This window comes from Theropithecus gelada, chromosome X, assembly GCF_003255815.1.
Source record: "Theropithecus gelada isolate Dixy chromosome X, Tgel_1.0, whole genome shotgun sequence".
Classification (NCBI taxonomy): Eukaryota; Metazoa; Chordata; class Mammalia; order Primates; family Cercopithecidae; genus Theropithecus; species Theropithecus gelada.
Window position 1 is genome coordinate 105,765,527 of NC_037689.1, and position 25,880 is coordinate 105,791,406.

The 25,880-nt window shown below is 41.5% G+C and overlaps 2 protein-coding genes across 3 annotated transcripts in view; one reads left to right on the forward strand and one right to left on the reverse strand.

Moving 5' to 3' along the window:
• TSC22D3 (TSC22 domain family member 3) overlaps window positions 1-1,321 on the reverse strand; it is a 64,160-nt gene extending 62,839 nt beyond the window's left edge. The window contains exon 1 of one of the 2 annotated variants that reach the window (XM_025371898.1): window positions 1,004-1,321. The gene's annotated coding sequence lies outside the window, so the exon portion shown is untranslated. The remainder of the gene's footprint in view (window positions 1-1,003) is intronic. The other variant, XM_025371899.1, reaches the window with a different exon arrangement.
• Window positions 1,322-1,720: 399 nt separating this feature from the next.
• Window positions 1,721-18,713, forward strand: NCBP2L (nuclear cap binding protein subunit 2 like). Its single transcript, XM_025373396.1, has 2 exons — window positions 1,721-1,846; window positions 17,060-18,713. The coding sequence occupies exon 2, from the start codon at window positions 17,132-17,134 to the stop codon at window positions 17,591-17,593; it is 462 nt and encodes a 153-aa protein (XP_025229181.1). The 5' UTR covers window positions 1,721-1,846; window positions 17,060-17,131; the 3' UTR covers window positions 17,594-18,713.
• Window positions 18,714-25,880: the final 7,167 nt, after the last annotated feature.

Consider the following 25,880-nt stretch of genomic DNA (forward strand, 5'->3'; position numbering starts at 1 on the left):
GGACGCTCCTCCGCCGCTTCTCCGGCGGGCTGGCGGGGGCCCCGAGCGGGCTGGATCCTGCCTCTCCACCCCTCGCCCCGCCCCGCCGCACCCTCGTGCCCTGGCACCCACGCTGCCGCTCGCACCCTCGCCCGCGCTCCTGGGAGCCGGCCCGGCTCTCACTCTCTCGGCGAGCCGGACGCTTCGGTTCAGGCTCTTTCAGCGCTCATGGCGCATCCTCCGCCAGAAATACGCACGCAGCCCACCCGGGCTGCCGTGCCCCCCTAGTGGCCTGGTGTCGCGGGGCTCGAGCTCAGTGTGAGGGCAAATGTCTCTAGTCTCACCTCGAATGGGTCCCCCTACAGAAGAGACGACGCCCTCGAGAGCCCCAAGTGTTGTAGCCTTAAACCGCCGCCCTCCAACCGTCCCCCCCCCCGCTTTTTTGAGGGGGGGCGGCGTGTAAGGAGAGCGGTTGCCTCAGTAGAGAGAGAGTGCCAGGCACACATCAGGAGTACCCAATAAATGCCGTAAACAAAACTCACAGAAGCACGCTCAAACTCTCCTCAGTTTCTGTCTCTTTCTGCTTACTTAACGATATCGTCACCTCCTTTCCCCGGCTCGCTGTGTCCTCTCTTCCCTGAACCCCTCAGAGGCAGTCCCTTTCCCGGCTTCCCTCTGCCCCTTCGCCGTCTTTCCTCAAACCTCCCCTTCCTTCTCTCTGCTCTTCTGCTCCCGCTCATTTCACTATTTCCCTTCTTTTTTCTCTTTTCTTTTTTTTTCCTTATCCATTTCCTCTACTTTCTCCCCCATTTCCATTCCTTTACCTTTCTTTCCTTGTTTCTTTTCTCCTTTTCTCTATTTCCCCATTTCCCCTTTCTCCCCTTTCCTCTTTTTCTCTCCCCCCCCCGCCATTTCCCTTATTTTATTTTCCCCTCATTTCTTACTTCAGCACCCCTCTTTTTCCTCACTTCACTTACCTTCTCCTATTTCTCCAAATTTGCTCTCCTCCTTTTCTGAACCTCACCTGCCACCTTAGTTGATCTCCGTCTGTCGTTACCCTTTCAATAGATGTAGCGATTGCATGTTCACAGGCCTGAGGGGCGTACCCCAGCTCTGTAAGATGGAGGGATGTTCGGGCTGGGCAAGTGGGTTTTTAGGGTGTTTCAGGACTCAGAGACTTGGAATACTTTAAATGTATAGGATTAAATAATTATTAGTGCCTGAAAAAATTAAACTTTTCATGATGTTCAGTTTTCACGTAAAACTGACTTACATTTCAGTCAGTACTCCCCACCCCCCATCGGCTCCTTCATTCACAAGTCCGGCCTTTGAAATAGGGCAGTATATACTGCCATCTAGTGCCCAAGACATTGAACGGTCTCTGCCTGCGTCACAGAAGCTCGGAGAGGCACCAGAGGCGCCTCCTGGTGGAACCCACAGTGCGTTGGTTCTAAGAGCAGCAGGGAAGAAGCATAGGAGGCGGAGCTCCTACAATGAGAGCTCCGTGGCCAAGCTAATAGGCAGGAACACGCTCCTACACTAAGAGAGCTCCAGCTAATAGGCAGGAACACCAATCAGGGCCAGAGCCGTCCTTTTTTCTAGTGGAGCTTCACTTGGCCTGAGTCCCTCCAAATCTATGGAGATTGGACTTCCATAGATTTGAAACTTCCTCCAGGTACCACAAACATCAGCCCTGTGATTAAGAGCAAAGAGCGACCAACTACTATAATTCTTATTCCCAAGGCCCCGTGGGTCCTATATGTGCCCTGCAATTTGGGGAAAATGGAGGTGGGGTTGTGGTCTCTATGCTGTAGCAGCCAGAAAGTCAGAAAAAAGCTGTACCTCTAGCTCTTGACAGGATCCCAAGGTCAGAGGTGAAAGAGGTGCTGGGGGTCACTGACCATACCTGCAAAACTGAGAGTATGGTCCTTTTGTTCTAACAGACTGCTGAGGAGTCTCTATTTCTCCTCTCAAAAGCAAACCCTTTAGATGTATTAATTTCCCTTTTTCTTCTTCTTCGCTTTTTTTTTTTTTTTATGTTCTTGGGTAAAAGCCAGAGGAGGTAGTAGAATATGAAATTTCATCTGCATTGTGTATACTTATAGTCTACTAAATTGTTTTTTAATTACAGTGTTTATGTTTTTCCCCTTGTTTATAATTATTTCATGTTAAACGTTATAACAAAATATATTAGATCCATAAATGTTTATTTAAGTTGTGTTTCGTGAACTGCTGGGACTTTTATTTCTATATTTGCCTGAGTCCTCTTATCTTTGTGCCTAACCTTGGGATGAGGCCCTGGTAGAAGTATTTCCTTCTTGGCATTTGGCACCATTAAACTCAAGAGTCTGTCCCCTTGACATTTCCCTTGTTGTGGTCCTTGCTCTCAAGCAGTATTGTTAATAATTCAGTATAGCTTTCCATACTATATCCAGGCTGATCAAGAGTAAATATAATTGAGATATAAAAAAACTAGATAGTTCAGAGATAGCGTTCAGGAGCTGGTATGTATTTGCATACAAGTCCAGCTTGTACTGACATATTGCATACCTCCTCGGGGGAAGGCTGACTGGGCAGGGCCACCTTGGCTCCCTTCTGTGAAGCCTTGCTTTGCTGACATATATTGTGCTGGATGGAGAGACTCCAAGCAGCAAAACGTTCTTGCATAAACTCAGAAAGCAGATAGAGAGCTGGTAGCTTTCTGGGTGGAGCAGAAAGAGGGTATAAGGGGCATCTCTTTCTCAGGTGAACTCATTCAACAGTCACTGTGCGCTTATCCTGTGCTGGTTATAGTGTAAGTGGGGATTCACAGGTAAACAAAACAGCCCAAGCTCCCAAAACTTCATGGTCAGGCTGGAGAAAGAGATGTAGACAGACAAAAACAGTACAAATACTAAGTGGTGATGGAGGCCTGGTGTGTGTGAGGAGAATGGGGGGGTGGCATGTCTTGTGAGGGTGTGGAGGAAGGGTTAGCTCTGGCAGAAGAGAAGGACAATCTAGGTAGAGAGACTAGTGAACAGAGGCTTGGGGCTGAGAACAGTGTGTATGCTGATATCTGGGTGTGGATTACAAAACAGTTCAGTGTTACTGGAGAATAAAATGTGAAACATGGAAGCTGGTATAGTTATAGAAGTGCTTGTTATTAATGTAATAAATAACAAGATATAGAAGCAACTCTCATAACCATGGCAACTTGAAAGTAATGATAATTGTAAACATATTTAGAGATACCTGTAGTAACAGTAATGTGACATAAAATTGTGATTTCTATTGGGGACAAAGTCACAGGTACTGCTAACACTATCATGATCTGTTCTCTGCATTTGTAGTTGAAGGAAATCTAAATTTCAGTTAGAGATTGGTGAAAACAAAGATGTAATATTTTCCCATCTGAGTTAATTTATCCCCTGAATATTTATTTATTTATTTATTTTAGAAGGAGTCTTGCTTTTGTTGCCCAGGCCAGGCAATGGTGCGATTTTGACTCACTGCAACCTCCGCCTCCCAGGTTCAAGCAATTCTCCTGCCTCAGCCTCCCAAGTAGCTTGGATTACAGGCATACGCCACCACCACACCAGGCTAATTTTGTATTTTTAGTAGAGACGGGGTTTTGCCACATTGGCCAGGCTGGTTTTGAACCCCTGACCTAGATGATCCAACAGCCTCGGCCTCCTAAAGTGCTGGGATTACAGGTGTGAGCCACGGTGCCCAGCCTATCCCCTGAATTTTTTTTTTTTTTTTTTTTTTTTTTTGAGACCAAGTCTCGCTCTGTCGCCCAGGCTGGAGTGCAGTGGCGTGATCTCAGCTTACTGCAAGCTCTGCCTCCCAGGTTCATGCCATTCTCCTGCCTCAGCCTCCCAAGTAGTTGGGACTACAGGTGCCCGCCACCACGACTGGCTAATTTTTTTGTATTTTTAGTAGAGACGGGGTTTCACCGTGTTAGCCAGGATGGTCTCGATCTCCTGACCTCGTGATCCACCTGTCTCGGCCTCCCAAAGTGCTGGGATTACAGGTGTGAGCCACCACGCCCAGCCTCCCCTGAATTTTTAAGGGTCCGTGTTCTAAGGCCGGGTGCAGTGGCCCATGCCTGTAATCCCAGCACTTTGAGAGGCCGGGGTGGGCAGATCCCTTGAGGCCAGGATTTCAAGACCAGCCTGGGCCACACGGCAAAACACTATCTCTACAAAAAGTATGAAAATTCCCTGGGCATGCTGGCATGCATCTGTAGTCCCAGCTACGCAGGGAGGATCACCTGAGCCCGGGTAGGTCAAGGCTGCAGTGAGCCGTTATTGCTCCACTGCACTCCAGCCTGGGAGAAGAGTTCTAGACCAACCTCCTTATAATATTAATAACAATATTAGATGAATGAGCCTTTACTATATGCCAAGCCCTGTGCTAAAAGCTTTACAGCCATTTTCTACTGACTCATCATCACAGGCCTGTGAGGCAACGTTGTTTTCATGGCTCTCAGAGACATGGAATTGTTTTCTAAGGTTACACAGCTGGCAAGGGGCAGAGATGGGACTTGACCCTGAGTCAGTGTCACTTAAGCCCCACCCAAACTTCAGGCCTTGGATCTGTACCAGGATGGCTACATTAGAATTAGAATCACCTGGGAAGTTCACTTTTTTTTTTTTTTTTTTTTAAAAAGACAGAATCTCGCTTGGTCACCAAGGTTGGAGTGCAGTGGCACAATATCGGCTCACTGCAACCTCTGCCTCCCGGGTTCGAGCGATTCTTGTGCTTCAGCGTCCCGAGTAGCTGGGATTACAGGCACACGCCACCACGTAGGACTCATTTATGTATTTTTAGCAGAGACGGGGTTGCTCCATGTTGCCCAGGCTAGTCTTGAACTCCTGAGCTTCAGATCCACCCGCCTTGGCCTCCCGAAGTTCTGGGATTACAGGAGCCACCAAGCCCCGCCTTATTATTATTATAATTACTGAAACAGTATCTTGCTCTGTCGCCCAGAGCTGGAGTGCAGTGGTGCAATCTCAGCTCACTGCAGTCTCGACCTCCTGGGCTCCAGGGGGTCCTCCCACCTCAGCCTTCTGAGTAGCTGGGACTACAAGCGTGTGCTACCACGCCCAGCTAATTTTTGTAGAGACAGGGTCTCGCCATTTTGCCCAGGCTGGTCTCAAACTCCTGGCTCAAGTAATCTGCCTGCCTTGGGCTTCCCATAGTGCTGGGATTACAGGCATGAGCCACAAAGGCCAGCTTTTTTTTTTTTTTTTTTTGACAGGGTTTGGCTCTGCAGTCCAGTCTGGGGTGCAGTGGCATGATCTCGGCTCACTGCAGCCTCGGCCTCCCTGCCTCAAGGGGTCCTCCCTCCCAGCCTTCTGAGTAGCTGGGACTACAGGCCTAGGATCTCTCCTCACTGCTACCTCCGCCTCCCGGGTTCAAGCGATCCTCTCATCTCAGTGTCCTGAGTAGCTGGGACTACAGGTGAGTACCACCACGCCTGGCTAATTTATTTTTTATTTTTTATTTTTGTAGAGATGGGGCTTTGCCATGTTGCTCAGGCAGGTTTTGAACTCCCGAGCTCAAGCAATCCGCCTGCCTCCGCCTCTAAGGTGCTGGGATTACAGGCGTGAGCCACCACGCCCAGCCTGGGATCCATCTATCGTTCTCTCTCTCTCTCTCTCTCCATATATATATACACACACACACACACACGTATATACATACATATATACACACATATATACATACATATATACATTTTTTTTTCTTTGAAGCAGAGTCTCGCTCTGTCTAATTTTGGTATTTTTAGTAGAGACGGGGTTTTACCATGTTAGCCAGGCTGGTCTCAAACTCCTGACCTGAGGTGATCTGCCCACCTCGGCTTCCCAAAGTGCTGCGATTACAGGTGTGAGCCACTGCGCCCAGCAGGGATCTGTATTTTTAAAAGGTCCCCAGATGATTCTTAAAGGTAGCCAGGTTTGGGAGCTTTAATGTTCTCAACCACAGATTTTTTGTTTTTATTTTACATTTTAATCGAAATTGTATATATTTAAGGTGTACATCATGACTGGATATAGATATAGATATAGATATAGGTATAGGTATAGGTATATCCCCACACATATATACACACATAGACTACAGTCAAGCTAACATACCCATCTCTTCACATAGTTAACTTTGTGTGTGTGTGCGTGTGTGTGCAGTGAGATCTACGCTGTTAGCAAATTTCAAGTAAACAATAAGGTATTGTTAACTATAGTCCCCATGTTGTACATTATATCTCTAGAACTTATTCATCCTATATAACTGAAGCTTTGAACCCTTTGACCAACATCTCCCCATGTGTTCCCCACCCTACCCCTGGTAACCACCATCTACTCTCTGCTTTGATGAATTCAGTTTTTTTAGATTCCACATATAAGTGAGATCATATAGCATTTTTCTTTCTGTGTTTGGTTTATTTCACTTAGCAAAATATTCTCCAGGATCATTTATGTTATTACAAATGGCAGGATTTCCTTCTAAGGCTAAATAATATTTTATTATATATATACATGCATACACATATATACACATAATATACACACATATATAAACATAATATACATATATACATATATACTCATATACACATATGCACACACATACATGTGTGTGTGTGTGTATATATATATACACTCCACAATTTCTATATTTAGAAATTGAATTTTTTAGAAAAAAATTAGAAATTAGTTTGGAAATTGAATGGATAAAAACTCATTTTTATCCATCAATGGACACTTAGGTTGTTTCCACAAGCTTTCTTGGGCATGGTAGATACCTAATAAATATCTGATTAACCAAGGGGAAATAAAATATGAAGATGGGGAACTGAGGGAAACTGAAAAGCTGTCCTTGGGGGCCAGACACAGTGGCTCACGCCTGTAATTCTAGCACTTTGGGAGGCCGAGGCGGTGAGATCAAGACAAGCCTGGCCAACAGGGTGAAACCCTGTCTCCACTACAAATATAAAAATTAGTCTGGCATGGTGGCACGTGCCTTTCTTTTTTTTTTTTTTAATTTAGAGGGAGTCTCACTCTGTCGCCAAGGCTGGAATGCAGTGGCGCGATCTCGGCTCACTGCAACTTCTGCCTCCCGGGTTCAGGTGATTCTCCTGCCTCAGCCTCCCGAGTAGCTGGAATTACAGACATGTGCCACCATGCCCAGCTAGTTTTTGTATTTTTAGTAGAGACAGGGTTTCACCATGTTGGCCAGGCTGGTCTTGAACTCCTGACTTCAAGTGATCCATCTGCCTCGGCCTCCCAAAGTGCTGGGATTACAGACGTGAACCACTGCGCCTGGCCAAGAATTGTATATATTTAAGGTGTACTCCATGATGTTTTGATATACATTGTGAAATGATTACCACAATCAAGCTAATTAATATATACATCAACCTGTCTTTGTAGAACTGTTTCACGGAGGCCATATATTATTACATCCTAATATCTACAGTGTTTTCTTCTGGAGCTCACAGTTTGGTGCGTGTGTGTGTGTGTGTGTGTGTGTGTGTTTGTCCAGGGTGGGAGCACAGGCAAGTAAAGAGACAATCACAGTATATATGAAAAGGATTGTCATGGAATGAAGCACAGAATGGTGATGGAAGGAACAAAGAGTGGGCATACCAAACACAGATTGGAAGGGTAAAGGAAGGCTTCCTAGAGGAGATGATGGCTTGAAGGATGAATTGAGAAGGACAAAGTGCTTATCCAAGCCCATTTTTAGTGCCTAGTAGGCATTCATCTGATGAGATGGTGGATGTATAACACTTAGTACCTACCACATAGTCACAGCTCAATATGTGGTAGACGTCATTATTGTTACCTGACCTTTTCAAACAAACATGAATGGTAAGTTACGTTTACTATGAGGAATACATAAGATAATGCATGGCATGGAAAGTACTTAATATAGTGTCTGGCGTATAATAATTGCCCAGCAAATGGTGGCAGTTGATAGTGTTATTGTTGCTGCTATCGTTATTTTTAGGTTTGACTGGACTAAGATAGATGGAATCTTCCATCTCTGATCTTTTGGGTCATTCAATTCTGCAATTTATACATGTTACATTATTTCATATTACACAAAATTACATATTACATGTTTATATATGTAATATGAAATTTCATGTTACACATAACATTTTTTCAGATATAATGTCTGCAAGCATGCTTATGTTCAGAACTTTTCCCGATGACAATCTCTGGCCCCAACCACTGCTACCACCATCACCAGCCACGTGGTGTTCTCAAGTTGTAGTCTCCACAAAGCATATAGAAAATAGAGGAGCTGGGTGGATGTGGTGGCTCACGCCTGTAATTCCAACACTTCAGGAAGCTGAGGCCGGTGGATCACTTAAGCTCAGGAGTTCAAGACCAGCCTGGGCAACATGGCAAAACCCCCTCTCTACAAAAAAAAAAAAAGAATTAGCCAGGTGTGGTGGCATGCACCTGTGGTTTCAGCTACTCAGGAGGCTGAGGTGGGAAGATTGTTTGAGCCCGGGAGGTTGAGGCTGCAGTGAGCTGTGACTGTGCCACTGCACTCCAGCCTGGGCCACAGAGCGAGACCTTGTCTCAGAAACAAACAAACAAACAAAAACAGAACAAAAAAGAGGAAATAAAGAAAAGAAATAAAATAAAATAGAGGAACTGATGGTAGAAGAAGTGGAACAGAGCTGCTGTTGCCTCTGAAAATATTTTCTATATAGTAAAGGGATGACATTGGTTTTCTGATCAGCCTTTGTATTTCCAATCTAAGGACAGTTGGTAGAAGTGAATCAAAAGCTTTCCCCAACTTTGTTTTGCACTTTTGCTGTTCTAGATAGGAGGGTAGAGTGTATGTAGGTTATAAATATGTTCCTCAGTCCAACCCCATCTCCCCACAACAGCTAGCAGAAATTCCTTCTCCATTAGCAATCAACAGTCCCTTTTCCCCTAGTTTCTGTAGCTAGTGCAAGTTTTAGTTTTTTGTTGCAGAGCTTCATGGATATTTTAATGGGCATTCCTAGATGGTGAGTATCAGACTGTGTTATCTTGCTGCCATGTTAACCTGGAGTTCCCCCAGATAAAATTGGTTTTCTTGTTAGCGACTTCAGGGAGAAGGCACAAAAGTCCTTTGCTTTTTCATGATCCTATGTTACTGTCTTTCCAGCCCTCTCCATCCTGGGGGCCCTGTTTTCACCAGTCATCTCATTTTACCCAATACAGGAGTCCTCATCCTTTTTGTAAGGAAAAACTGTGTTGTATATTCCTGATGCCTTGATCTCCCTGGGAAGAGGGAAATTAAGGGTAGAAGGAAGTTGACTGAATCTGGGGGCTGGCTGTCAGGGTGTGGGAGTGAAGAGGATTGGGGAGATACTGCTTACTGTCTTCCTCTCTGAGCTGAGAATCCGGGCAAACTGCAGAAAGCAGGGCAGGAGAAGGGCGATCATGTTGGAGAGTTAGCTTGCAAGGCCTTGATATTGTTTGCAGATCCCAAGCTACTGATTAGGGGCTCCTGACCTAATACAGTAAAAAAAATGGTTTGTGTTGTCATTGTGGCTATTTTTTAATATCCTTCCAGAGGTATATCTCCCTTCCTGTATTAGCTTTCTAAATCTTGATACTGTGTACGCAGATTGATCCTTTTGCCCTACTTTCCACTCCTGGTAGCATTCTCATTTGTCTTTCAGCCACCTCTGGAATTCTGGACTTGGTTTACCTAGCCTTTGTGACCACTCCATATATTGACATACAGGGAGCCTCCAACTTACAGACAGGCTGAGCTCTCAAAGTTCACTCTCAAGTCAATTGTTTGGAAGGTGACGTGCATTTTTCCATAGGAGAAAAAAATTGTTATAAATTGAACTACATTTCCAGGCCAGCCCACAAAAGACTTCTTTAGCTTTAATGTACTAAAAATGTGGGCCATTTGCAATGAAAAAGTAAGAAATCTTGGTAATTCAGCAAAAACAAGAAGACAATCCAAGGGAATAAGAAATACTTTTGCTTGGCTACTGGCACCGGAGTCAAGAAAGCTGAATTGGATGAGGTACACAGGGCTTTCCGGAGGCTCTCCAGAAAGACTCATGGGGACTTTGAAAGTCTGTGGAATCATAACATAGTTCTAAGTTTACTTCAAAACTTATGGCTTTCAATAATAATGACTACCATATACTGAGCACTTACTGTGTGTCAGGTGCTGTGCTAGGCAGTTTACATACCTTCCCCTCATTTCATTTCATTCTCACAACAACACTATGAGGTAAATACTATAAAGACCCTTATTTTACAGACTGAGGCTCAGAAAGGTCAATTAAGTTGACAAAAGTTATACAGACAGCACAATTAGAGGCCAAGTCAATGGTTTCCTACTGCCCAAACCTGTGCTTTACAATATATATCTGATGACTCGTTTCTTTTCTTTTCTTTATCTGGGTATATTGGGAACACCACTTTTGGGGCTATCAGCCATGATTAGAGTTATTTGCCAGATCACAAGGAAACAAAGATTGGGAAACTAGGAGAGGTGGTACGAGGGAGAGAAGGAAGGAGGAAGGAACAGAGAATTTTGTTAGGCAAAAGTTCAACTAAGAAGCCACATATGTCAATGTTCCTCAAACTGTACGGTGCACTCAAAGCACCCAAAACTCATTAAAATGCAGATCATTATTTAGCAGGTCTAGGGAGGGGCCTGAGATCCTGCATTTCTAAAAAGCTCCCAGGTGTGCTGCTCCTGCTGGTCCATGGACAACACTTTAAACAGTAAGGCCATATAGTGCAAATGATGAACAAAAACATTCAAGCACCCATTAACACCTGCTTCCTAATTTAATCCAGATCAGCTTCTACACTAAACAGTCACTTATTATCCTCTTTTCTCCTGTAGGCTGTCTCAGGGCATTGTCTCCACTTTAGTTCTGCCAGTCTGTTTCAGCTTATGTTTATTTATTTATTTATTTGTACAAATTTAAGGAGTTCAAGTGCAGTTTTGGTACATGGATATATTGCAGAGTGGTGAAGTCTGGGCTTTTAATGTAACCGTCACCCAAACAGTATAGATTGTACCCATTAAGTAATTTCTCATCTCTCACCCTCATGACATGTTTATGTTTAACTACTCATTTAAATACAGGCGTTAAATACATATGAACATCTTCTGTCACTCTGAGCACTAAGCAGTCTCAATCAAACATGAGTTTCTCTTGGCACAAAGTAGGTATTTGGCCACAGGGTTCCACTTCTTAACAACGGCTCTCGGCTCTCTCTCCCATTAGGAACAGTCTTATAAAGGTAAGGCATGTAGTAACACTACTGTCCCAGCGCTTTCTAATTTCCTTTCTCAGAGCTATTGCCTTCATCTGGAGCAGGAAGCAGCCTGGCTTTTTAAAGAGTCCAGATCCTTGTTTCTTTCACATAGTTGAAACAATCCCAGCATTAGTTTAAGGCAATCATTGAAAAGATTCTTTGCAGAGTCCTGCCAACTCCAAAAGCCCAGTGAAATTTGTTTCCTGGAAGATTATTTACTTTATTTTGCCACCTCCTCTCCTCCGTCTCTTAGGATTTTGACTGATCATTTTGAGCCATTCTTCATGTTTTTCTTCTATTTTTAGACTCTCTGACTAATTTTCCCCAGTAGCAAGAGTCAAGGAAAGCTTTCCACTCCAACCAAGCTCTACTTTTTAGGTAGGAAATATTCTCTCACAGTGTTTACAGATCAACTTGATGATCTGTGGTCCCTGGCAACTGGATTGCTTTTCTATCTTCTCTTTAACCTTTGGGGAGGTTAACCTTGGGGGTGACCCTTCTAACACCTTCAGCAGGTAGGTGTTCATGCAGCCTCCACATGAATAGATTAGGTAAGTTCACATTCTATCACTGGATGAATTTAAAACTCTGCGAAAAAAGAATTGTAATCTGCTTTTAACTTCTATCCATTAATCTTACTTTTATCATATGAAGCAGAAATAGCGCTTTCAATGTTTCCTGACATTTGTCATATCCTCATTTAATCATCTCTTTGCTAGACTAAACATCCCCAATTTCTAATCAGTCCTCAGTTACTTCTTGACCCTTCATTCATTCAATAAACATTAGATGCACTATGATTTATAAATGTTCACTTTAAAATACGGTACCTCGAAATGGAACATACTGCTCACTGTGTAGTTTGACCAGCATGGAGTACATTGGGACTGCCACTTCTTGTGATGGTCTGATGCAATTTTATGATCATGCTAGCTTAAGAAAGAGTAACTCACTTCTTCACATCTATTGAGTACCTACTTTGGGTCAGGTACCTAACATCTACTAGAAACCTCCGTTTTCAGTGGTAGAGGTTCTCTGTTCTTTCTTACTGCATGGGGCCTGGAGATGGTACAGCCACCCTCTTCCAATCCTTCCTACTGTCATCTGCTATACTTTAGAACTCTCACTTATTGAGGACTTCACCTCCTCACTGATAGTCTTCCTTTAAGTGACCCATAAGCTTCATCCTTTCAATCATTTTACCTCCACTCTGCTTCACCAACTATTTTCAATGATCCACTTTATTCTCAGCAGATGATCTCACCTCTCATTCCATTATGAAAATCTAGGTCATTGGATGCTAACACCCATTTTCCTGCCCTCACCCCACCCTGCCACATAGTTGTGTCCTTACATGTCCTAACCTCTCTCTCTCTCTCTTTTTTTTTTTTTGATCTTGCAGAAATAGACATAGCTTCTCCAGTTCACAGCTAATTTCTCTACGTGTGCTTTGGAGCCCATTCTTTCTCACCTCCTTGAGGACTTACTTCATCAGTTATCCCTCCTCTCATCTGTATCTTCAACAACTCCTTCTCTGCTTACTGACTGCTTCCCGTCAACCTTCAGACATGATCAACTTTCACTCCTAAAAAAGGAAACAAACAAATTTTCCTTCACCTCTATCCCCAACTGGCATTTGCCCTATTTCTCTTCTTTTATTGTTATGGAATCTTTTCTAAAGTATAGACACTCTCCATTTCCTCACCTCCTGTTAAAAACTCAGCCCCCACTATGGCTTTTCTGTTCCCAGAACACCACTGTTATTTCTCTTGTTAAGTAAACCAATGGCATCCTAATTGCCAAATCTAATGAACAATGTTAAGTCTTTATTTTGCTGGACCTCTCTCTGATGTATTTAACATAATTGATTGCTCTCACCCTACTTCTGTCCTCATAATCTCTTGAAAGTGTCTACTCCTTGGCTTTGGTGATGTTGCACATCTTCTGGCTGTCCTCATTCCTCTCTGATTACTCCTTATGCTCTTTTGTGGACTCTTCGTCTGCCACCCCTTAAATGCCAGTCTTTCCCAGGTTTTTTCATTCCTCACCTTTCCCCTAGATCATCTCATCAGTACCCATTGTTTTATCTACCATACTATTGAGCCCCAAATATGTGTCTGTAGTCCCAGACCTCTGTTGAGAGCTCCAAACCTGTATACTAGTTGATACTTGACAGGTATAATATGGCACATCCTACAGGTACCTCAAGACCAAACTCAGTATGTTCCAAACGCCTCTTTTTTACTCTAATCTGCCCTTCCTCCTCTATCTGCCCACTGACACCATGGTGACTCAGACCTCTATCTACACAGTTGACCCCTATCTACACAGTGCTGAAACTTGGTAGTCATCCTAAATTTCTCATTCAACCAGTCACCAAGACCTGTTCAGTCTATCTTCTAAGTATCTATCTGATATATCTTTCCTTTATGTTACTACAACATATTATTAGACTAGGCTTTCCATCATCTTTTCATTTTTTAGCTATTCAAATAGCTCCTTAACTGGTCTTCCTGCCTCTTGGCCTGCTCCCCCTTAGCCTATCCTTCACATTGTGATAGAATGCATTTTCTCTAATGCAAATCAGATCACATCACTCCTCTGCTTGCAGCCCTATCATGGTTCTCACTGCTTACTGGTACAGTCCATGCTGCTCCACAAAGCTTACAAGGCCCCTCACAATCTGGCCTTGTCTACCCTTCCAATCTTATCTCCTATCATCTTTTCCTTATTTTCTTTGCCCAAATAATGTCAGACTGAATACCCCCCACTATGCCTTCATGCCTTCATACACACTGTTCTCTCTGCCTAGAATGACCCCTTGGTCTTCCAGTCAAATCTTCATTCAGCTTTCAAAATTGGACTCAGTATGTCTGGGTAGATACACAAGAAACTAGTGACAATGATTGGGTGGCTGGGGCACAGGAGTGGGAATAAGACTTACTTTTTCCACCTATTTGTACATTCTGTATTTTGTAACACAAATCTGAATTCACTATTCAAAAAAGTAAATACTATGTACATTTTTTGTTAAAAAAGCTCAGGAATCAGGTCCTTTAGAAAGTTATTTTCCCCTCCTCATTCTCTTCTGTGGTTTTGTACTACCTTCTTTGTGCTACCTCCGGGCCTACTGTGTGCTCCTGTGATTAGAATAATTACATTGCATTGCAATTTATATGGAAGTTGTCCATCTCCTCAGATTGTGAGCTACCTGAGGGAAGGGGCTGCATCTTAGTTTTTATTGTTTCCCCAGAATTTAACATAGTGCTCTATAAATGTTTATTGAATGAATGGAGAAACAAGTGGAGACAGGAATAAAGTAGGGGATGCCTCAAATTATAAAACAAAGCTCCCAAGTCAATTATCTTTCCCAATATCCATCAATCTGTCCTTTTGCCATGTGTTGAGGTTAAAAATAATATTTTACATTTATACTTTTTAAAAAATTTTCTGAGACAGAGTCTCACTCTGTCACCCAGGTTGGAGTACACTGGCACAATTATGGCTCATTTCAGCCTCGATCTCCTGGGCTCTAGATCCTCCCACCTCAGCCTTCCAAGTAGCTGAGTGATTGGGTGATATTGCTAGTAAATGGTGAAGTTGAGATTTGAACCAAGGTCTTTTGACTTCAAAATTCATGCTTGATTCATAACACTACATTGATTCAAAGGGGTGTCTCCACTGCTTGACTACTGGGTGCCTAGCTCAAGGCACCCCATTGTCTTCGGACTGCTCTGACCATTTTAAAAGCTCTTGTTTGTAGTGAGCCAGGTTATAAATGAGCCAAACAAGACATGGCCAATAATAGGGTCTTTTGGCTCTCTACTAGAACTTTCCTTCCAGTCTGACACCAAACCATTTGTTCGCTTCTTTGGCTATAGTTGTTCAACTAGTTATAGGCTCATCTCAACAAATGCCTGAAGCATCCAACTTATATTTTGCCATATCATCTACAAGGGAATTATGGGAAACTTTGTCCAATGCCTGGATGAAATGAAATCCACTATAGCTATCACATTCTCTGATAGCTTATCTAGTAACCAGATCAAAAAAAAAAAAAGGAAATGAAGTCTAGGAGGGATATTTGTTTTTTAACGGGGCAATTTGTCAATGACTTAAAGTAATGAGTTTCCAGTGGTATACTTTCAGACATCCTTGACAGGCTGTCAGGAAGATGATTTTTGGCCAGTGGGCTTCCTACTTTTCTTCAAATGACATCAAATAGGGACTCCCATTTTCATTGCTTTGAATTGCACAGCACTGTTGTTTACATCTAGTTTTATTTAATCTTCCATTTCAGTTTTCCGGGCTTTTATTTTTTCTTTGTGTTCTGCCCTTGCATATGTTCCCTCTGCCTGGTTCATTCCCTAAACTACAACCCTGGCCCCACACCACACACATACACATACCTTACTTGTCCTTTGAGAATCAGTGCATGCAGTCCCTTCTCCAGAAGCCTTCTCTGTTGTCCCCAGACTGAGGTAACTGCTTCTCCTCCTGGGTGTTGTAGTGGCAAGCGAGCACAGTGCCTGTCACAAAGTAGATCCCCCGTAAATGTTAACTCCCTTCTCCCCTTCCTCCATGAATATCTCTAAAATAGTATTCATTACACCATATGGTATTTTCTTGTTTACTTGTCTGCCTTCATCACTCAATTATGAGCTCATTCGTTCATCCACTCATTAACAAATATTTATTGTGTGTCTATGGTGTACAAGGCATTGTTCATGTGGTTGCTGGGGACACAGTGATTTCTGAAAATTGTATTTTCACTGTGTCTTTTCACTGTTGTACTTATAGCACCTGTCACAGTGTCTGGCAAGTAGAGTGCTTAGTAAATGTTTGTTAAAGGAATGCACTTCCTCAGCAAAGTTTCTCAAAGTGTGATCCTTGGACTATTTGCATCTGGATCACTGAGGGGTGTAGGTTAAAATGTTAATTCTTGGGTCCCTCTCCAAGTCTACTGAATCAGAATATCTTAAGAGTGGGCTGTAAGAATCTGTATTTTAATCTCGTTTTGCGGTATTTCTTTCATGCTAAAATTTGGGAACCACTGCAAAACAGAATAGAAATAGGGAGACCTAATGCCTATTATTGAAAAGTGTAGCTAAAACCAACTAAATCATGTTTAATGCCTCTGAATGCTATAGCAAATTTTAGTAAAAGAGAAAAAAGAATTTTTACCTGTTGAACAAGTGGAATTATTGCTAATAAAATCTAATCTTAATTTAGGTCAAATTTATGATACCAGAGAGTTTTCATTTTTATAGCGTTACTTGTATATTTGATGGTATATAGGGACCCTTTGTGTAACCCAACAATACAACATATTGATTCCATGTTATAGACTTGAATTGCAAATTAAGAAAGAGTATGTCCAAACTATACTTGTGCTTTAACATTGATTATATGTGATTTATCTGATGTTTAGTTCTTAATCAGAATTGTCAGTGCTCATTCTCTGTGCAAATTTGATCCATTTAACTGTTTTATGCCATATTTTCTAAGAGCATGCTGTTATTAAAAGTGCTCTTTGGTAATAGATTAGGTATATAAGATCTAAGTCAACCAAGGACAGCACAACTTCCCTTTCAGGAAGACTTGACAAGTTGGATTTTATGACCATGTTTTGGAGACTGGAGCTGTCTATTTTTAGTGTGCCTTGACATGATCCTTATGGTCAGGAGCTGAAGTGTTCTTGTATCTGAACACAAATATGTTAAATATTCACAGATTTATACTTCTATTTCCCTCCTTTTGACATACCTCTTTTTTCCAACTCAACTTAGGTTTTCAGTGGTGGTGTCACTGCTTCCAAGCTAAACCGAAAATGGCCATCTGCATGCTGCCCAACCAGCACCATGTCCAAAGGCCTGAAAATTCTGTGTAAAGACCCTGTTTTGGAGCTGAGCTGCTGCCGGGACCATCAGTTCAGTGGCAGTAAATTTCAGCAGGAAAAGTTACTGAAGGAAAGCTCCACAATGAATATGAGGAACCTTTCATTTTATACAACCGAAGAGAAAATACATGAGCTCTTTAGTAGATCTGATATCAGGAATATCTTTATGGGCCTGGATAAAATAAAGAAAACAGCATGTGGCTTCTGCTTTGTAGAATGCCATAACAGAGCTGATGCTGAAAATGCCATGCGGTTTCTAAATGGGACCTGCCTAGATGAATGGATTATCCGCACTGATTGGGATATAGGTTTTAGAGAAGGTCAACAGTATGGTCGCGGTAAATCTGGCAGTCAGGTAAGGGATGAGTTTCGTGAAGATTTTCATTCTGGTAGAGGAGGCTTTGGAAGACAGAGTCAGATCTAAAACAATCCATAGAGAAAAGGTTTTAACTCTAACCCCTTGAAAAGTGTGTTATAGACCAACCTCAAGTCTGCAAATAGCCAATTTCAAGTTTAAATTACCTTATTGTTGATGTATTTTTTTCTCTGAAAATTTATTAAATGGCAGAAACAAAAAAAAAAAATCCATTTGCTTTTGTCTGAATTTTGAAGGTGCTTTTCAGATTACCAGTTTGACTGTTAGGTGGTCTAAAGTGAAGTGTTTTTCGGGAACAAATTAGGTATGTAAGATCAGAGTCAACCAAAGCACAACTTCCCTTTTAAGAAGATTTCCATTGGATTCTATGGCCATGTTCCTGCAGCCCGAAATTATAATTTTTTTAAGAGCTTGCATAAAACACAGTTAAATAAGTGGAAATTTAAAAAAATTATCAAGAGAAACACAAGCACTGTTATTTGAAAACATAGAAAAGTCTGGAAGAATTTGTAATAAAAACAAAAATCCTCCTGCCCCACCTCTTCCTATCCTACGCCTATTCCCTGGACGATAACGCTTAATTATTTTTTATTAGTTTTTGGTTTGTTTGTTTCTTGGTAGTTTCCTCCATATCTCCAAATAACATGACTGCTTACTTTCTTTTTAAATGCTATCTACTGACTTCCTGCTTTCAGAGATGAGGATTTAGCTCACTTACACCCCCATTTGCACTTCTCTACTCTCCATCCTCTCAATGTAGTTCACAACACTTTACAGACGGTTCCTGAGTTACAATGGCTTGGCTTACAATGTTTTGACTTTACAATGGTATAAAAGTGATATGCATTCAGTAGAAACCATACTTCAGGTACCCATACAACTATTTCGTTTTTCACTTTCAGTATAGTATTCAACAAATTGCTTGAGATACTTAACACTTTGTTATAAAATAGGCTTTGGGTTAGGTGATTTTGCCCAAGTGTAGGCTAATGTAAAGTGTTCTGAGCACGTTTAAGGTAGGTTATGCTATGCTATATTTGAGAGGTTAGATGCATTAAATGCATTTTCAACTTAACAATATATTCAATTTACAATGAGCCTATCAGGATGTAACCCCATCATAAGTCAATGAACATCTGTACTTACTTTCTTTATTGTTACATAGCATAACTTAGGTTATGCTGCAGTAATAAACAATCAAAAAATTTTAGTGCTTAAAATTACTAAGCTCTGTTCCTCCCACTACATTCCCATTGCTGATTACATGGTGCAGGGGTCTGCTCCATGCCATGATTGTCCTCCTTCTGGGGCCCAGGCTAATAGTATAATCACTCTCTGGAAGGATGGTGACAGAGGGAAAAACAGAGTGACAAATCATGTCCTGGCTCCTCAAGTTTCCACCCAGAAATGATATCCGTCACTTTTGCTCACATTTCCATTCTCAAAACATGTTGTCAAAACTGATTCTGAGGGAGTGGAGAAGGATCTGTAGGAAGAGACCCTGAATATTAGTGATGAGTTATACAGTTTACTACAGGTCCTCCTATAACTTTAATATATACAAATATAATTCCATTTTTGTTTTGTTCCACCATATAGTACTCTCCACTTTGTAAGATGAAGATGTTAATGTCCTTTTGCCTTTTCTTCATCTTTCCTCCTCCCCCTTCTACTTTCTGGCTTTTTTCATCTACATTTGTGTTTTTACATTGTCAAAGTTGATGATAAAGTTGTCATTGCTCTGTCTTTCTGTTAATTCCAGAAGTTTACAATTAGTAAAGAGTATTTTATTACTGTGACTATATAAATATTGTTCCCTGGCCAGGTGCAGTGGCTCATGCTTCTAATCCCAGCATTTTGGGAGATTGAGGTAGGCAGATCACTTGAGGTCAGGAGTTCAGGACCAGCCTGGACAACATGGCGAAGCCCTGTCTTTATCAAAAATACAAAAATTGCTGGGCATGGTGGTATGTGCCAGTGGTCCCAGCTACTCAGCAGGCTGAGGTAGTAGGATAGTGATTCCTCCTGAGCCCAGGAGACGGAGGTCACCGTGAACTGAAGTTGTTCCACTGCACTCCAGCCTGGCTGGCAGAGTGAGACCCTATCTCAAAAATAAGTAAGTAAGTAAATAAATAAATAAATAAAGTTCCCTGCAAAGCCAGGGAGAGTCCAACAACTGTATCTTTTCTTCTGGAATTTTTATTTACCATTCTCTATTTCTTTTATTTGCCATTATTGCACCCCTTAATTTCCTTCAAACTCTGTAAAAAATTAAGCTTTCCGTGGATATTCTACTTTTTTTTTTTTTCAAAGTCTCACTGTGTTGCCCAGGTTGGAGTTCAGTGGCACGATCTCAGCTCACTGCAACCTCTCCCTCCTGGGTTCAAGCAATTCTTCTGCCTCAGCCTCCCGAGTAGCTGGGACTACAGGTGCGTGCCACCACACACGGCTAATTTTTGTATTTTTTTAGTAGAGACAGGGTTTCACCATATCGGCCAGGCTGGTCTCGAACAGTGATCCGCCAACCTCGGCCTCCCAAAGTGTTGGGATTACAGGCGTGAGCCACCGCGCCTGACAATTCTCCTACTTTCCTCTCCATGATCTGTCTGTTCTCCTATTCTGATCTGGATTTGTTACTCTCTAGACCAGGATTTCTCAGTCGCAGCCCTACTGATGTTTTGGACCAGAGAATTATTTGTTGTGGAAGGCTGTGTTGTGCATTGTAGAATTCAGTATACTTGGCCTCATATACCCACTAAATATAGTAGCACACATTTGTGCGCACACACACACACACACTCCAACTTGTGACAGCCAAAAATGTCTCCAGACATTACCAATTGTTTCTGCCAGGCCAGTGGGGAGGCAAAATCACAACTGGCTGCAAACTACTGCCCTCAGCAACAGTTCCCATCCAGAGATTTTTCTTCACTGTAGTCCTGAATTGGACTGACTATTTCATGGATCCTGTGTTTATCCCTTTTGTGGTTTATTCCTATATTAGTCCATTTTCACACTGCTATAAAGAACTACCTGAGACTGGGTAACTTATGAAGCAAAAAGGTATAATTGATTCACAGTTCTATAGGCTTAACAGGAGGCATGACTGAGATTACTCAGGAAACTTACAATCATGGCAGAAGGGGAAGGGGAAGTAAGCACATCTTACCATTGTGGGGTAGGAGAGAGAGTGAGAGAGCAATGGGGGAAGTGCCACACACTTTTTTTTTTTTTTTTTTTTTTTTTTTGAGACGGAGTCTCACTGTGTCTCCCAGGCTGGAGTGCAGTGGCGCGATCTCGGCTCACTGCAAGCTCCGCCCCCCGGGTTCACGCCATTCTCCCGCCTCAGCCTCCCAAGTAGCTGGGACTACAGGCACCCGCTACCGCGCCCGGCTAGTTTTTTGTATTTTTAGTAGAGACGGGGTTTCACCATGTTAGCCAGGATAGTCTCGATCTCCTGACCTCGTGATCCACCCGCCTCGGCCTCCCAAAGTGCTGGGATTACAGGCTTGAGCCACCGCGCCCGGCCTCACACACTTTTAAATCATCAGATCTCATGATAACTCACTATCACAAGAACGGCAAGGGGGAAATCCACCCCCATGATCCAGTCACCTCCAACCAGTCCCCTCCTCCAATTAGACATGAGATTTGGACAGGACACAAATTCAAACCATGTCATTTCACCCCTGTCTCCTCCCAAATCTCATGTCCTTCTCACATTGCAAAATACAATCATCCTTTCTGAATAGTCCCCCAGTCTTAACTCACTTCAGTATTAACTCCAAAGTCCACATTCCAAAATCTCATCTGAGACAAGATAAGTCCCTTCTACCTATGAGCCTGTAAAATCAAAAACAAGTTAATTACTTCCAAGATACAATGTGGGTACAGGCATCGGATAAATGCTCCCATTCAAAATGGAAGAAATTGGCCAAAACAAAGGGCCTACCGGTCCCATGCAAGTCTGAAACCCAGTAGGACAGTCATTAAATCTTAAGCCCTGGATCACTTACTTGTAGTTTCTTCCCTTCCATTTCCTCTGCTGTTTCTGTAACCCCTCTTAGCTGGATACTGGACATTTTGGATTAATTCCCTAATTTTCATGGTCCTGATTAGTGTAAATCAGTTATGATAATCCTCTCCCTCTTGCTAGTGATTGGTTTAGGAACCTAGGCTTAAGCCAATCAGAAGTGGACAATTCTAAAGTTATATTAATAAGTTGAGGGATGGACAACGACCAATGGAGACCCCAGTGAGCTCGAATGAAGGATTTTTAGTTTTAGCATGAAGGAGAGGCTGTATCTCTCCTTCCTATTGGATATGAATAAGCATGCATGTAGTGATTACTGCAGACAGCTTTCTTAAAACCACAAAATAAACTAGCTTTAGGATGAATAGGACATTTTAGATGGCAGAGAGAGGGACCAAAGAACCTGTGTTGCTCATGAGATTATCTAGTTGCTGAGTCAACTAACCTTGCAGCATGCACTATGTCTGGATGTTCTGTATATGAGATGATACATTATATTTTATTGTTTAAGCCAGCTTGTGGCAGGATTTTCTGTTAACATACAGTCAAAAGCACTCTGAGGAATCAACCCAAATGTCCATCAATGATAGACTGGATACAGAAAATGTGGTACATATACATCATAGAATACTGTGTAGCTATAAAAAAAAGAATGAGATTATGTCCTTTGCAGGGACATGGATGGAGCTGGAAGCGATTATCCTCAGCAAACTAATGCGGGAAGAGAAAACCAAAAACCACAGGTTCTCACTTATAAGTGGGAGCTGAACAATAAGAAAACGTGGACTCAGGGAGGGGAACAACATACACTGGGACCTGTTGGTGGGGGATGGGAGAGGGCATCAGGATAAACAGCTAATGCATGTGGGGCTTAATCTGTGCAGCAAACCACCATGGCACACATTTATTTATGTAACAAACCTGAACGTCCTGCACATGTATCCTGGAACTTAAAATTAAATTAAGTTAAATTTTAAAAAAGCACTCTGATACCAAGACTTACACACTTTCCCTTTAGCTTAATGCTTGTATAAAGAAACTAAATTGATACCGCATGAAACCAAGCATGTATCTCCAGGTTCATGACCTTTTGTCTGGAAAGTTTGAAAAAATAAATGTCTAGCTCCTGAATCCTTTACTCTATAACTTGAATTAATTCTCTCTGATCAGTAACTTTTTTTTTCTGAATCAGGGAGGAATTGGAATGTCAATTTTTATGGAGTAACTATTATGTGCTAGGCATTTTGCCAGAGGCTTTAAAACACAATATCTTATTCTTAACCACTCTGTGCCGATTATATAGGTGAGGAAACTGAGGATTGAAGAGGTAAAGTAATTTGCTCAAAGTCACTAACTAGGAAGTGGCAGAGCTGGGATTCAAACCAAAGGAGTCTGTGTCAAAGCTGGTGCCCTTAATCAGGGTACTATATTGTCTCTTTCCCTTTCCTTCACTCACGCCGTAAATGCAAGCCTCTCTTTGAGTTTCCTTTTTCTCAGGGAATTATCCCACTGACTATATTGCATCTGAGCTTTGTCTCCTTCAAGCAAACTTCTTAACTGTGCTCTCCTTTCTGCCTTGACATCCAGAATCACTCAGACTCCACAATCTAGTGGGAGAAGGAAGAACATCTAACTGTATTTCTGGCCAATTTAGCTTATTCTGCATATAGTAATGGAGTTTACTAATGTTTGAGTATCTCTCCTCTGTAACTTTCCCAAAATAAAAAAAGGGGTTTGCAAAGTCACACAACTAAAATTTGTTGTTATCACAGAGTGTTTCTTGAGGGGTATATTGGAGTATCTTTCAACCACTGTTTCTAGTGGCTGTCCACTTGGATTGCTCCTGAAGAGCAATTGTTTTCCTAGGCTCAGAAAAAGCTTTTAACAATGTCTTGTGAAACATATTTTTGGTTAAGTTAAGGGACTTTCCTACTGTGTGACTAGAAGACTCCTCCAGTGGTTCTTACAATATGTTCTTCAAAATCGTGCTGAGTGCATCAATAGAATAAAGGATAAAAACCACACAGTCATCTCAAAAGACCCAGAAAAAGTATTTGAAAAAATTCAATACCCTTTTCATGATAAAAACACTCAACAAACTAGGAATAGAACAGAACTTCCTCACTCTGATAAAGGGCATCTGAAAACCCCACAGCTAACATCATCAATTGCGAAAGACTGATAGCTTTCCTAGGATCAGGAAGAAGACATTTCTATTCAACATTGTACTGAAGGTTCTAGTTAGGACAATTAGGCAAGAAAATGAAATAAAAGACGCCTAGATTGGAAAAAATAAGCAAAATTATCTTTATTTACAGGTGGCATGCTCTTGTATATAGAAAATTCTAAGGCATCCACAAAAAGGTCTATTAGAGCTCATAGTTCAGCAATGTTGTATCATACAAGATTAATATACAAAATCAACTGTATTTCTATACACTAGCAATAAATCCAAAATCAAATTAAGAAAGCAATTTCATTTACAATAGCGTCAAAAAGAACAAAATGCTTAAAAACAGGTTTAACAAAAGAAGCGCCAAACGTATACTCTGAAAACTACAAAACATTGTCAAAAGTAATTAAAGAAGACCTAAATAAATGGAAAGATATTCCATATTCATGGATTGGAAGAATTAATATTGTTAAGAGGACAATAACCTGCAAATTAATCTATACATTCAATGCAATTCCTATCAAAAGTTTCAGCTGGCTTTTTTTTTTTTTTTTGTAGGAATTGATAGGCTCTTAAGTGTTTTTTCAAACTACTAGGAAAAAAATTGACAAGTGGATCCTAAAATTCATATGGAAATACAATAGTCAGTTTAGCCAAAACAATCTTGAAAGAGAAGAACAAAGTTGGAGAACTCACACTTCCTGATTTCAAAACTTACTACAAAGCTACAATACATAAGACAGCATGGTACTGGCATAAGAATAGACATGTAGATCAATGGGATAGAATTGACAGTCCAGAGGTAACCCTCACATTTACAGTCAATTGATTTTTGATAACAGTGTTAAAGACCATTAAATGGGAGAAAGAAGAACCTTTTAAGCAAATGGTGCACAACTGGGTATACACAGGGTGGACAATGGATACACATGTGCAAAAGAATAAATTTGGGTCTATACCTCACACCATATACTAAAATTAACCCAAAATGGATAAATGAGCTAAATGTAAGAGCTAATACAATAAAATTCTTGAAAGAAAACGTAGATATAAATCTTCAAGATCTTGGGCCGGGTGCAGTGGCTCATGCCTATAATCCCAGCACTTTGGGAGGCCAAGGTGGGTGGACTGCTCGAGCTCACCAATTCAAGACCAGCCCGGGCAACATGGAAAAACCCTATCTCTACAAAAATACAAAAATTAGCTAGGTGTGGTGGCAGTAGTCCCAGCTACTCGGGAGCTGAGGTGGGAGGATGGCTTGAACTCGGGAGTCAGAGGTTGTAGTGAGCCGAGATCATGGCACTGCACTCCAGCATGAGTGACAGGACAAGACTCAATCTCAGGAAAAAAAAATGTAGAAAGACAACCCACAGAATGGGAGAAACAGTTTGCAAATCATATGTTTGTTAAGGGACTTGTATCTAGAATATGTAAAGAACTCTTACAACTCAACAATAAAAAGACTAATAACCCAATTTAAACATGGGAAAAGAGTCTGAATAGACATTTCTTCAAAAAAGAGATACACATAGCCAATAAGCACGTAAAAAGATCTTCAACATCATTAACTATCAGGGAATGCAAATCAAAATCACAATGAGATACTAGTTCACACCCACATGATAAATGTAACTAAAAAGTCAGATAATAAGTGTTGAGAATGTAGAGAAATTGGAACTCTCATATAGTGCTGATGGGAATGTAAAGTGGTGCAGCATTTTGAAAACAGCCTGGCAGTTTTTTGAAATGTTAAACATGGAGGACCATATGACCCAGCAGTTCTACTCCTAGTTATATACTCAAGAGAAATGAAAAAAAAATGTCCACACAAACATTTTTTATTTCATTTTTATTTTTATAACATCAACTTTTATTTTAGATTTTGGGGTTACATGTACAGGTTTGTTACTTGGGTATATTACATGATGCTTGGGTTTGGGGTATAACTGGTCCTGTCACCCAGGTACTGAGCATAGTTTCTAATAGTTTTTCAACCCTTCCCCCCACTGATAAGTCACCATTGTCTATTTTTGCCATCTTCATGTCCATTAATACCAAATGTTTAGCTCCCACTTATAAGTGAGAACATGTGGTGTTTGTTTTTCTGTTTTTGCATTAGTTATATTAGG

Coding starts and splice junctions, on each gene's coding strand:
- NCBP2L (XM_025373396.1), top strand. CDS start 17,132: ATGTCCAAAGGCCTGAAAATTCTGTGTAAAGACCCTGTTTTGGAGCTG.